This window comes from Leuresthes tenuis, unplaced genomic scaffold (assembly GCF_036924035.1).
Source record: "Leuresthes tenuis unplaced genomic scaffold, fLeuTen1.0.hap1 SCAF_23, whole genome shotgun sequence".
In the NCBI taxonomy this organism is placed as follows: Eukaryota; Metazoa; Chordata; class Actinopteri; order Atheriniformes; family Atherinopsidae; genus Leuresthes; species Leuresthes tenuis.
The window spans coordinates 22067438-22081723 of record NW_027325377.1 but is presented as its reverse complement, the minus strand read 5'-3'; the positions used below and the strand labels follow the sequence as shown (position 1 = coordinate 22081723).

The 14286-nt window shown below is 39.1% G+C and overlaps 1 protein-coding gene across 1 annotated transcript in view; it reads left to right on the top strand.

Moving 5' to 3' along the window:
• Positions 1–13051, top strand: part of ccdc146 (coiled-coil domain containing 146) — a 32250-nt gene extending 19199 nt beyond the window's left edge. The window contains exons 18-22 of the mRNA XM_072377347.1: positions 7488–7598; positions 7703–7840; positions 8556–8681; positions 10097–10219; positions 12411–13051. Coding sequence (XP_072233448.1) covers positions 7488–7598; positions 7703–7840; positions 8556–8681; positions 10097–10219; positions 12411–12611 — 699 coding nt within the window. The 3' untranslated portion in view covers positions 12612–13051. The remainder of the gene's footprint in view (positions 1–7487; positions 7599–7702; positions 7841–8555; positions 8682–10096; positions 10220–12410) is intronic.
• Positions 13052–14286: the final 1235 nt, after the last annotated feature.

The window sequence follows — 14286 nt, the reverse complement described above, 5'->3', positions numbered from 1 at the left end:
TGCTTTAAGGGAATTAATTATTTTCACATAATCTGCAGTGCTGTGGCATCTCTTCATTCCATCCAATTTAAATGCTTAATTTCAACACATTTTGATTCATTTCATTTCATGTTTCTTGGGTCCCCATACTCCCAATCTGTTCTGATTGACCAAATGTTTGAGGTAAAATTTATGGAGTGCAAAGAAGCAGCTCGCTCTTTGATTGGGGTGTGCCAAACTCACCACAAAGAGACATTATGTCATTTAGTTCAGGGAGAGAAGTGGGAGTACAGATTCAGACACAGGTACAGGTTCCCATTGATGTTTTTTATTCGCATCTTGAGGTGATGAGGAGATTTTTGATGCACGTTATGGGAAATGCAGTATTTCCTGTTTTTTTTCCTCTACCTCTCTCTGAGGTAAGAGGTCTATTCCCTGGTGCCTGTTCTGTTCACGTCTGTCCTCTGAAAGGTAGAGGTGTACTGGTCCAGTATATTTTAGCTCTCAGGGTGCTGACAATAAACTAGCTATAATACCAGCTTGTTGGTGTACCTGCATTTAAAATCTGTTTAAATACGCTACTTTTGGTGTAAAAATGGTATTTGTTTTACTGCTTATACAAAAATATTCTATGCAACATGCTCAAGGAAAAAGGGAAAAACCTTAAAGTATATGTCTTCCTCAACGTAAGATAGAGCAAACACCTGTCAATTATTGCTGCAAAAATAGAAGGATTTCACCATTGTTACTGGGACATGAAGGAATGCTGATGTTAGCATTTAGCTGACTGCTTAACCTAAGCAAACCTTACAGATCTGTCACCATTAGAGAACAACCAATAATGAACCTTTGGAGAAGATACTGATACAGATTTCTAATTAAGATATCACTTTTCTTCATACATATACACATATATAAGCATACCATATACTAGTTGTATTGACAAGGGAAAAAGATGGAGTGACTGTTTCATAAACTAGTTTACAATATAAAGTGAAGACTCAGCAACACTGTCTGCTCAGGTGTGATGTGCAATTTTCTGAATGGGCTGCAGACAGTGATTAAAGTATTGGAAACAATGGAGTTAGACCCTCTCGACCAGATAAACTATGTTATGACACTACTTATCAATCGTTCCATGTAGATGTTTTGCAATAAAACTTTTCAAAGTGGTGCATAAAGTATAACGTCAAATCATACACGAGCAACACATCTCTGACATGCTACTATACACTGGTACTGATAGTCATGATATTAAAATAACTAAATATCTGTATTGCCTCTATATAAAGCATATGATCATACTATGACTGGATCTCAGCTTAGAAAATCAGAATATTATAGATTGCAGATTTTTGTACAACTCTAAAAATTCCCTACTTCCTATTTTAAGTCTAATTCTAAGTCTAAAAAAGTCTTAAAAAAACAAAAAATCGAAGGCGAATTGGCCTGATGCAAAACCATCATTGATTTTTGTAATGATATGGTTGTTGGGATTTTTACAGTTTTCAACAAAGTAATCATGTAGTAAAAATCCGATATGGAGGCAGCCCAACATTCAGTCAATAAAGCTCATGGAACTTTGAGAATCAACTCTTACATCCCTGATTAATGCCACAGTTCATCTGTTTGTTCATCCATTGAGTCACTCAATATTTCCCCACCTCCTTTGTGTGTAAATAGCAAATCATTTTCTAAATCACAGTTTCTCCTTGTCAGCCGTCTAACTCCCTCGGGTACAAAAAGTGAATCATAGGTTCTCTCCTTTTGCAGGAGGCTTGCCAGATCTTTTTCACTCTCCCTGCCAATTCATTCTCTGCGTGAATTCAATCTCCATGCAACTGTGTTGCTGTCAATTTATCATATATATTGTCTATTTGTATTCATCTGTGACCAGTTTATCTGTTCACTGCAGACACACACCCCCCTCCCTCCCTTTGATGGGAAATTTTGACAAAGATAGATTGGGCCATCTGTGAGACTATTGAAGTTCAATATATGCGGAGCCTTTCATTACTCTCAGGAATTTTAATTGCTGCAAAATAAACAGAGGCTGGCGTTGGAATGTGGATTTACAACTTGTTTTTTAAATCAACATTTCACACAGGTGCACGCCCGTCAACACACACTCTGAGATGTGTGGAGTGCAGATGATATCTAAATTTTGTTGGATAGCTATAATGACTCGTTACAGTCCGTTTTTTTACACAAGAAGCGTCACAATCTTAAACACACTAACAGTAAGTAGCGGAGTGAGATTTATAAAAGGGTGGAGCTGCTGACAGACTGCAGTGTCCCTGTGGTGGTGAGTCATAGTGTTTGTCTGTCCCTCTCTTAAATCTTGGTCCAACCTTTCTGGAACTTGTCACCATAGGGGAAACCCTGAGTTAATTGTATCTTCACAGTGTGTGTGTCTGTGTGTGGAAGTCTCCATGTAAACCTAAGTCAGAGAGGTGGAGGGACCGAGCTTCATATGAACCGCTTCTCTTCAAACACTGTAAGGTCATTTGGCAGCTCGCCTCTTTAAATCTGATTTCTCTTAAGACCTCTGGCGGAACACCAAAGAAAATCTTCAGATGTTGTTGGGATGCAGGCCAAATGTGGTCACAGTTGTGTCACAGCAGTGATTTCTTTCTGTAAAGAACAATAACCAGTCTGCTTTGCTTAAGGTTCCCACACCAGATTCACAGTAAGGATGTTTAAACCTCCGGTATCCGTAGAATATTTTAACCAGTTTAGAAAATGAATAAAACAAAACAAAAAGTTGCGAAAACATTTGTCATGATTATTAAACATTTTCAGAATATAAATAGTTTTTGAATTAGCAGTTTGTATCCTAAACGTGATCCTCCTGTAAGCCTTGCTGCTACTGCTACCAATATGACTACTTCTAGTGTTAATGATGATGATTATTATAAGCATGATAATCCATTAGTGATACCCACTTTTATCCTGTTCAGAGTTGTGATGAGCTGGTCTGACAAAATGCCGTTTCACATAATCATTTTTAATAATAGAACAGACAGGTCAAACTTTTTAAAGTTTAAATCTAATACAAATTAGTCCCAAAGCAGGTTTTTCCATTAACAAACTGTTTGAACATAGATGATTTCCTTAAAACCTTAACCTAAACCTGAAAGGGAGTGAAAGAAAACAAACGGAGCTGTGTGGATGCTGTGTCTGTACCCGACCTGATGGTTCTGTCTCAATGCTTTATTTAGTGACTAATTTCAGCATTGAGCCTGTTTTTTTCAGGAAATGCAGGGAAGAAATCCATCATACGAGCAAACTAATAAACAATCTAAAACCAAGATTCAAATGTAATTAAAACTAATACTACTAACCACTCTCTACTACTGCTACAACAACTACTACTAATAATAAATAATTATCTTTACTGTCCAAAATTGTCACTGTTGTTGGTCATTTGTACAGTCTGTCGTCAACACATTTTTCTGAGTTGTCTTTTATGGTGTGACATCAGCAGCCACCCTTCTTCACAGCCAAACATCTACCACTGACTGACATCTTTACCATGACAACACACTAAACTTCCAGTGGAGCTAGAGCATCTTCTCGTTCTTTTCTTGATTGCGCTGAACTTAAATAGTCTTTTAGTTGGAGTCAGCATCGTTTTCCAGATTTCATTCTAGTTGCTTTATCTGAGCTAATCATTCCAAAGGCAGGATTTATTTACTTTGTTTACAGTTACAGACCATCATATTTCCATCTGGTTTTGCTCTAACTTAATTAAGCCAACACTTGCCCTCATTTTCTTTTTTCTGTCCTTACATCTGTTTAATATAGGCTTTCACATTTCACAAACTTTCACATTTTATTAGATTGTGCACTCAATCCGTTCTTATGAAAGCCTCAGTTCATCTAATTAACTTTTCATCACCTTCTTATAATTGTTATTTTACTGCTGTTTTACTCTGCTGACCTTTCTGCTTAACTGATCTGCCCCTTTGTCTTTTATCCATGTTTATTACCAAGCTTTTCCTAATTTAATCTTGGGATGAAGTATGTAAATAAAGTCATTATTCATTTTTATAACCCTGTTAAACGTGCCGTGTACCATCTATTGTGTGGCTTTTTAAGCCATCGTGTTAACTACTAAGTGAGTTGAAATTATGCGTATGAAATGCAAATTTGTAGGCTGTCTGGAGGCTGTCATTTCTACAGTGTTTTACAGCACTCATGAGCCGAGAGAGGAGCTATTATTTGTAACTGTCAGATGAAGAAAACTGAGAGCCAGACGGGCAGAACAGAGACAATGACAAAGAGACACATGAATACAAAGAGACAAACGTCAATGTATAGGATGGGTATGAAAAGGCTACAAGCAAGGGCACTGTAGAGAAAAAAGGATTGATTGAAGAGTGAAGAGAGGAGAAGGAGGTTGACAGGGACGGTCTGTGTGCCATCCATCATGTGGTGTTTAACCGACTTAGTGTGGTTATGGGTGAGAGTGGAACACGGATCAGTCAGATCTTAAAAAAAGATTTAAAAACTTAAAAAAAAAAGTCAGATCAGTTTTTATGACTGAACTTTTTAAATTCAATGCAAAATCTTTAAAAATATATACTTTACACCCTTGACGGGTTAATTTTTATAGCTCTATGGCTGGAACTTTACCCGTGTACGTGAGAATAGATCAAAGCTGTAAAGATTATTGCATGTATCATGTGCCTTGCTATCATGGAGAACGTTAGGTACAACAGGATCAATTAAAAAAAGCTCCACGTTATCCATTTTATAGTCAAAACAGAAAAGTTGGGACTAACCTAAACTGGCAGATGCAGGAGTGTTTTATTTGTATAGAAATTATTCACTGACTGGGTTCGCTTGTAGTGCTTTGTTGATCTAATTGTAGTTGACTTGCAATGGTTAAAAGCAGGTTATTAAATGAAAGATCTGTCTGCCCTTTTCCAATTTTTTGGTAGACTGGTACTGGTTGTGTTGCATGAATGCTCCTGCTGAATCTACTATCAGTTTTCACAGGTTAATGATCCATAAAAAAAAGAAAAACGTAGCCATGAAAGAGACTAAGCTAAATGTACTGAAGCCAGGGCCAAATAGTTCTGTGTTGCAAGCTAACTCTGCAGGTGTGTCCCAAAAAGCTTTTATCTCCTTCTGAAAAATGAAAATATATGTAAAGTATTCTTGTGTTTACAGTTGGAATCATTCAAAGTTGGGACAGATACTCTGCAGCCTGCATTTGTATGTTCTGCAGCAGTGGGTTTGCCATATTTGCTGCTTTAATGTTGACTTTGACAACAAAAGCTTGTTCATGTTACTGTGTGTGGAGTTAAACTGCAGATAACCTCGGTTGGCCGACTCCACTTCCTGATTCCTTGCATCTCTTGTCTCTCTAAGTCTGTCTTTCACATCCAGTGTTTTGCTCCTTTTCTCACTCCACCCTCCATGACATCTTTGCTTTGCGCTTCTTACTTTATCTTCCCTGTGTTTGTAAGCCTTTTATCAGTCTCTTTGAGCACATTTAACTTTTCAGTCTATCATCTCTTTACACTCACTCTTCACTGCCTCAGTGCCACTGTCTTCAGTTTTTGTGCGTGAACCCAAAAGATGCCTATGTTAATCAAATGTCAGGCATTACAATTAAGTAAAAAAATCTGAGTTATGTGACAGCAGAGGAAAAGCAGCGTTTTAATGCACTGATCTTTCAGGTCTGTTTTAATCAGACTCACTGTGGCTCACACGCGCTGTCCTTCTACGCTCACATTAAACACAGGTACATAAACATACACCGGTCTGCTTAGCTGAATGAAGAGAAGCTGCTTTTTCATCAGGTAGGTCCTGTGAGGTCAGGCTGCCTGTGTACAACATTTCCCCCCACCCTGTTCAGCTCACTTGTCTCTTTAATCTTGGCTTTCTTACCAATCACATCTTCCTCACTTCCCCGTCGATCTCTTTAGGCATCTATAAATATTACTAAAGCATTTTCTTTCCCCTCATTATCATCTGGCTTATCATTCTGCTCTTTTTCAATTTTCTGCAGACAGCCTTTTTATTGTCCCTGTCATGGTTCTTTTATCATCTCAGGTTCATATATTTTTAGATATAGACTACCTTTATTTTGTTGTAATGGAACTGTGCACATTTGAATTAACCTTCTTACTGAGATACCACAGTCACTTGAATTGCTCTTTTCTATATGCTTGGGTTAGGAGGGACCCTGACTTTAACTTTGTCTGCACATCTGTTTTAAACACTTTGATGATAAATTAGATATTTTCCATGAAAAAGATCGATTAGCTTACTTTAACTGCAGCAATGAGTGGCATCCAGATATTTTCCATTTTTCATACTCATCTAACAGAAAGCTCTACTGCCTCATATCAAATTGATAAAATTACTTTAATCTCTAATTAGCTGTGTTTCTTTTCTCAGCCAAATCTTCCGTTTTGTGTTTGTTTTGGTATTTTTTCTCCTGTGTTTAGCTGATTGCAAAGTTTGAATGCAGAGGTATGTGTACATTTCACGAGTCATTCATTGTTTTCTGTTGGCTAAAGATTGAGATTTGAGTATAACACAGTCTTGCAGTCGAAATGGTTGCATTTACATCTTGTTTCTCACTCATGCATCCTCTTTTATCAACATTTGAATTAGTTTTTATTTCTATTATCGTCTAATTTCCCACAAGAAAAATCAGAGAACATTGTAACTGCAATGAAGAGCGAACGCTTCACCACACAAAACAGCCGTCACATATATTGTTATGTCATGATTTTTAACCCTGAATCGTGCCATTATTACATTTTGGGCATGTGGACAAACGTACATATTGCACAGTTTGAGACTGACTCTTTACTCTGTAAACCAGTAAGTCATGTCAGCACTTTTTACTTACTCTAACATCCTTCCTCACTTACTGACAGCAGCAGTTTGAGGATAAGAGCATCAGTTGAGGGCGTGAAACTTGAAACGCCTGCCCTGCTCCTTTCTGTCTGCTCTTTGTCTCTCTCCACTTCTCTTTCGACTCATCTTCTTTGTGCTTTCTCATGTATCCTTGCTTCCCCTTCTATTTCTGATGTCTTGAGGGATGTCAGGTCATAAAGAACACGGCCCCTTTGAGGGAACTCGTGGCATTTTAAATTTTGGTTTCTCTTATCACACTTTGCCAGTGACTTGTCACCTAGTGGGAAGAAGCTCACATCTAAAGTAGGCATGACATTTAGTTAAGAAAGGCCTGAGGTGTTGTTTTTTTTATCCCTAGTGCAATAAGTATCCTACATGCCTGCAGGACAAGAGACTCGAAACACAGACAGCAGCACACAACCTCCAGATTCTTGCACTTACTCTAGACTTTTACATTATTTATTCATTTCGTGAGTTGTGTCTAAAATATATTTATTACTGCACATCAATGGTGGTGATGTAATTATTGCTGTTGGTCTTTATGTGCAGCGTAAGCCTGTACTGAATATGTCAGCAGGCTGTATGTGACATACATGTATGTGCCTCTATTTTTGTGCATCTGTCAGTTGTCAGCAGCCAGGGACAAGACACTAGAAGGTCTGAATCAACCAGTGGATTACAGGGAGCTAAAAGGCGAAGATCCATCAACAGTGGAGCTGGTCAAGAAAATGGAGCAGGTACATAAAAACACATCACAATGTCATTTCATCTCGAGGACTTTAAAGGCTGTGTTGCAGGTATGCAGCTATTCTAGAGTCTCCCTGTGTGTGTGCTCACATAGCTCGAGGGGAATCTTGCTGAGCGAGAGAGGCAGTTGCAGGAAAAGGAGCTCCTGGTAGACCAAGTGACCCGGCTGTCGAAGCCGCTCGGGGAGCAGGCTGAGAACTGCCGACAGGACGGACTCTCACTGGCAAAGAAGGTAGACCACTTATATATAGGCATAGAGAAGGCATAGCTCATATACACACAGGTAAAATACACTAACAGAGTACAACTGAATGTTAGTGTAGACTCTGTTGTGAACACCACAATTAAGTACTTATTCTTTCACAAACACACTGACACATTTTTGAGGAGCTGTTGTGATGCATATGCAGAGCTCTTTGAGCATTGCAATTTCTCTTCTTCCCTCTCACCAACTCGCCAAAAGCTTATAAAGATAATATTGTATAAATAAAAAGACGAAGGTAGCCCTTGTGACGTCTTCTGCTGGCTTTCAAGTTAGAGCCAGAGGACTGTGCACATTCGTTATTCCTGCTGTAATGTTTGCCACTTTTACAAGTGGTACCACGGTATTTGACATTGAAGCTGGCCTTTAGTGGCCATTTGAGAAACTGCATTTTTTGTCATAGACTTCTTTTTCAGGATGAGAGGTTCGTAACTTAACATATGGAAGCATGAAAGTGTGATGTGGAGATTAGTTAAATTTGAGAAGTAAAGCTAAGACAGACGGGTCTGCTCACACAACCACGCTGTGCAACTACAATAATTTCTGTCAATCTGCATAAAAAATTAAAACTCGCATAATTCAAATTATACTGATTGATTAACTCACAACATATATCAGTTCTGTATCCGAAAGCATGTGGAATCTTTGTTTCATCTAATCTGTGCCCCTGTGTTCGTGGTTCTAGCTCAACGAGGTGCGAACCAACATCATCGACACCAACCACCGTTTAATGGCCGTTTCTGCAGAACTCTCCATGAAGCAAGCTGCTGCTTTGTCTCAACAGCAACAGATTAAAGAGAAAGAGCTTCAGGTCAAAAGGGGTCCCGGTCACTCACAGCACATAGCGTGTATTGACAAAAATGTCATTCTGTCTATCCTGTGCTCTTGTTTTCAAATGTTTGCCTCCGTCTCCCATTATTCCAGTCACTCTCCACTGACTACAATCGAAGACAGCTAAGTGTCTCACTCTTCAATTGAAAAACCTGTTTATGCCGCTTATTTGCACCGTAAAACACATGTAGAAGTAAACTTGGAGGAAAAAAAATGACGACAACAATCTTGAATGAAAGAGGAAGGAGAAATGAATTGTGGTGGCACAGTAAGTGAAAGCATTGGGGAACCTGGATTTAGTATTCAGAAACCTTATTGAGTACACAAGTAAAAGATTAATTTCTAAAGAGATTGTAGATAAAGTCTGTGCTACTGTATTTGAATTGGTTGCGTGATATTCAGACTGATTTATTATTTTCATTCATATTCCAGCTTGACAAATAAAGCAGATTGTGTAACCAGGCCAACAGTTATCATATTAGTTACCTCTGTAACTATAGCAACCATGAAAAGAGTTCCATTGTTAACATTTGAGCCTCAACTTAAAGATGAATTCACCAGTCTTCAAAAGACTCAAAGCTGTGTTAACAGTAAGTAAATATTTGTGTAATCAGTGGCCTTGAATAGTCAGGTTGTAAGATGACATATAAGTCGGGGACATTCTTCTCTCTTTATGTTTAATGTTGTCCAGTCTGCAGGAAGTGCAAGAGCTCAGTCATAATTCTGGGCGATGAGCAATATTTTAACTTCATAAGGTAATATTTTGGCTTACTTTCATGGCCATGCCTGCTCCCTCGCAATGGGAAATAAGCTTGACATCTTTAACACAATTAACATACTCGCATAAATCTTTTTTATGATTTATATTAGATATTTGCATAGTACATGTCAAAATTTTAGTGATCACTTGTCAAAAATCACGTTTTGACAAGTGATTTTAATTTTTGATCCACATCAGCTTATATCGTCAACCAGCCACATTATTGATAATCAACTATAGTGAGTCTTAACAGAACACAAACTCAGAACAGCAGTAACGTCATTTAAACAAGAAATGTAGTAATTCTGACACAGATTTGAACAGAGTGTCCAACACATTTCTGTCTCTATAAAAATTGAATGGCTAAAAACTGATTTTCCCTGAAAGTGTTCTAAATACTTCTGGAGGTTTGTGTTAATAACCTGTAGAATCCTCATGGCTGATATATGCCTGCACCATGCTGCATGAACTCGAGGTAGAAAATGGAGAGGCTCGACTTTGCCCACAGTCTGAAACCAATGCAACCATCTGTTTTTGGCCGCAGTCGAGGGCTGAGCCCAGCCAGGAGAGTGCATAGAGGGGCGAGTCAGATGAATGCAAAGTGAATGTTTATTGCAATGCTCCTGTGTTTCCAGATGGACGGGTGCCAGCGGCGGCTGGACCAAGGCCTGCCACCGTACCCTGAGATAGAGGAGGAATGGAGGAGGATGCTCCGGGACAAGAAGAGGAGACAGAGGGACAACGAGGAGAAGGAGAGGGTAAAGAAGTGCACAGAGACCAGTGGTAAAAACTGAAACATGAAGGAGTGACTGAAGGAGCAGGAGCAGAAGAGTGACAAAGAACAGGGTTGTAGCAGGGTTACGACGCGGAGGTGGGAGTCGATTTGAGATTCTGTGGAACAAAAGGGTTTGTGGTATACATGAGTGAGAACTGTTTACACGCAGTCTGCACAAGGACTATTTTCAACACACATACAAACAGGAAACGACTGGCAGAAAGAGAGATAAACAAAACTAGTTGTTTGAAACCAATCCAGCTGTCTCCAGCTTGTCTGCTGTTACACTAAAATGCATTTTCTCACATTTTTGTTCCTGCTTCCAGCCATTGATGCAGAACAACATGAAAATACTCTGCAGGCGGACCACCAAACCAAGATAATAATAATGATAGCAGTAACAGGAGGAAGCCTGCAGAAATGGGCTCGTTTTAGGTCATTGTTTACCCATGCATTCAGAATGTTTAAATTATGTGTTTTGGGAATGTCATAAGATGTTTTATTGACTCCCGTTTTACCTTCAAAGCTCTCATTCCTTGTTTTGTGTGCTCTCCTCAGATAAAATGCCAGCAGATAAACTGTCCATGTGCATGAGAAAATTGCCATCTCTGTGAAGCCTCATTTAGATTCAGCTACAGTTCATTTGCATGCTGCTGTGGGGTGGCAGTCAAAGGGAGTCTCATGAAGAAATGTGTACACTTTCTCAGCAGGAGTCTACGTGGGTTATGCATCCAAGTTCAGTTCAATTCTGGCCATGTTTCTGTTTTATGTGAGGATGAGTTCAAATGAACCCTAACTTAAGGAAAAAATGTTGTGATGAAGGTATCTGTACACGGTGTGAAAACACTGTAAGGTCAGTCTGGTTTATGGAAGCAGACGATAATTAACTTTGGCTCTGTCCCATCTACAAACAAAATATGCCTAGCAGGTAAGATCCTGCAGTTCACCCAGAAGGGTCAGTGTAGCAAGGTTGCGAGCTGCTGTCGGGCTGTAGAAAGTTCCGGCATGTGTTTTAGATCCTCATGCAATTACATGTGTAATTGTTTTTGAGCAGTGAATCCCAAAAGGTTACAAATATGCGTGGGCAAGATAACAGAACGCTTTAAAGAAGTCCTCCGAATAAAATCCCGATGTCTGGAAACATCTATGGACATGAATTTAAAAAAAATAACAGTTTCTAATTCAGCATTGCTCTTTTGCACATGTTTTCTATATCATAACCCATCACTCAGATAGATGCACAGATTATATTGATATTATATTATATATATATAATATCATATATTATATTGATATGATATTTATCATCTTTATCTTTATAGTTATTTTGGGGCTTTTGTGTCTTTTTGGGATTGTTTTGTCTCTTGCAATCAGAATGCAAACATTTCCTGCCTCTTTCTATTTCTTGTAGTTGCCGTGGAGTCTTTTTGCTTTTCTATTCACAGTCTTGTGACAGTTTTACCTCTGAATAAATTTTTTTGCCTTCTATCTTAGTTTTGACAGTGGTTTTTCTTTGGTATGTGGTTGCTTTGTGGATCTGTTCCAACCGCTAGTTTACATTCATGAGAGAATCCATCTTGCCAGGGTTCAAGCTCAGTGTTTGTGACCAAAGCGGACTATTCAGTGTCCAAACCTGGCAGCTACAGGTGGGTTTTACATGAGTCTACAGTAGATGCCATAGATGCTGCTAAAACATCAGCTATATCAGAATCGTGTCACTGACAGTTGAGGCAAAAATGACTCTGAAGACGTTACCAACTGGCTCCACTGGAAGCACTTCTTTGATGTGATTAGTTGAAAGTCACTTCTGATAGACTCTTCCAATCACATGCCAAGTATTATTCGATAATACTAGCCCTCCTCCGAGCAGTTTCCATTAATCATGTCACTCACTCGTCAGGTTACTAAGCCAAGCAGACAGCTGACTTCTTCGGCCGCTACTCCAAAATCCAAACCTGAGTTTATCTTTTACTTTAATCAGCCTTGTTGTTCTGAGCTCACTTTCATTTTGTTTTGTGTGATTAAGAAAGTAACAGAGCTGCAGCGTTGATTATTCCATGTACTTGAGTAAAATTCAAGAAAAACAGAAATTAAGTATTTAAGTATTTAATCCAAGGTCATGCAATCCAACATCAAATATTAAAGCTGCTTCTTGTGCGTGTGTGTATGTGCAGCTTGCTGAGGAAGTTGAATGGAGCCAGCTGCCAAATGGAGAGTACACCATGGCCGAAGCACGTCCCAATGCATATGTTCCCCAGCATGATGCCCTCCCTCTGCCCAAGCCCTACGGAGCCCGGGCCCCCTTCAAACCCTCCCAGCCAGGGGCCAACATGAGGCACATCCGCAAACCAACACTCAAACCCTTAGATATATAGAAAACATCACATATTTGTCATTTTTATCTGCAACTATTTGTGTCCTGGAGAAACATTGTTAAAACTTGTAAAACAAGAATAATTAGAAAGATGTTTTTCAGTGATTTGGCTCATTTCTGCCACACACACACTAATCTATCTGCTCCTCTCACAACTCTAATTGCTGGTCCCTCCTCCTCTCTGTGATCCCAGTTCAGCGAACTGCTGCTGTTTTGTCATGTGAGAGGTACTCATGAACTGCATCTGGTTGTAATTGTGTTTCCTATTAAATGTGTTTTTTTTCTTCTAAATTTACTGGCAATGTTTACTCTCAGCTTGCAGTTACAGTACGTACTGTAGGTGACAGGAATGGCAAGGGAGAAAGGGGAATTTGAGTATGTTGTTACATAACGGTCACCAGCACTGTTTTTCTTTTTTCAAATCAATTTCACTTCCTTGCATGACGTTTTGCCTCTTTTAAAGAAAAAAATCCTTTCTCGGAGCCTCTGGAATATTCCAACACATTCTTCAGTCTCTTGTTGTTTCACCCTTCACGCTTGTAATCTTTGAATAAATTGCAACGGGTTTAAAGCTTTATGCGAGGGTTGGAGTGCCTGCTTAATGCCTGAAATGATAAATCTAGAAAGGAAGCTCAGGCAATGAAAGAGCATAGAAAATGACAAAGAGAGGGGAGAATTTAAATGAAGCGTATGGCAGTCAGAGAAGGCAGCGGAGGAGAGTCAAAGGCAAAAAGCGATGAAAGAAGGGCTGTAAATTGGGTGGAGAGTTCAGAGTTGGTTGCTTGTGACCAAAAAGTCAATGCTCTTTGAGGCTCTGTAAAAAAAAAAAAAAAAATGACTGGAAGTCTTTCTGCTTAATAACTGTAGCATGTGAGAGTCATTTCACGTCAGTTTGAGTGTGTTGTACTGAATAAATCAGTGTTTACAAAAGCAATACCAGTTTGATTGTTTGAATAAATTGCTAAGAAATATGGTGAAAACAACTGAAATATCAAAAATGAATGTTTTGTAGAAGAAATAATGTTGCCTGGGTAAAAAAGTTAATTTTTTTTTTAAAAAGAAAAAGTTAGGGGTGCCTGGTAAACACAAAGTTAAACTTAGCTGGTGCTGTTTGACGTGTGAGTTTGACTTCTTAAGAGATAACGCAGTGGTGTGATGTGTGTGTGATCATTCATTGCAGGCTGATGCTGGGAGCTGTCAGATTAATTTAGCCCCTGACTGTTAGCTGGCTACATAACACGGACTGCATAACAGAGTGTGGGGGAGGCAAGCAGGTGAGGAGTGAAGGATTGGTTCACGCTGAAAAAAGAAGTAAAATCCCAGAAGGCGAATGTAATGCATTTAAAAAAAAAAACACGATGTGTGTTCTTCATTAAACTCAGCGTGCGATGACTAAGATGATTTCCTGACTTCAGTGGAACTCTGCTGAGTTTGTCCAAAACACTCAGGTGTTCACAGGAATCTGACAGCTCACTTCCTCCTCAGTAGATCCTGTCCAGTCATTAACTGCCTCACTGGAGGTTGAGATCGTTCCACAATATAACGCGAGGCTCCGCCACGTCTCGGAAGTAGCTTGAAAGGAAATTCACTAGAAAGAGTGACGCAAGGCCGAACTGCTGACACAAAGCTTCTAACATTCCCCATGTACTTTGAAAGTGTGGAGATAAAAGACAACA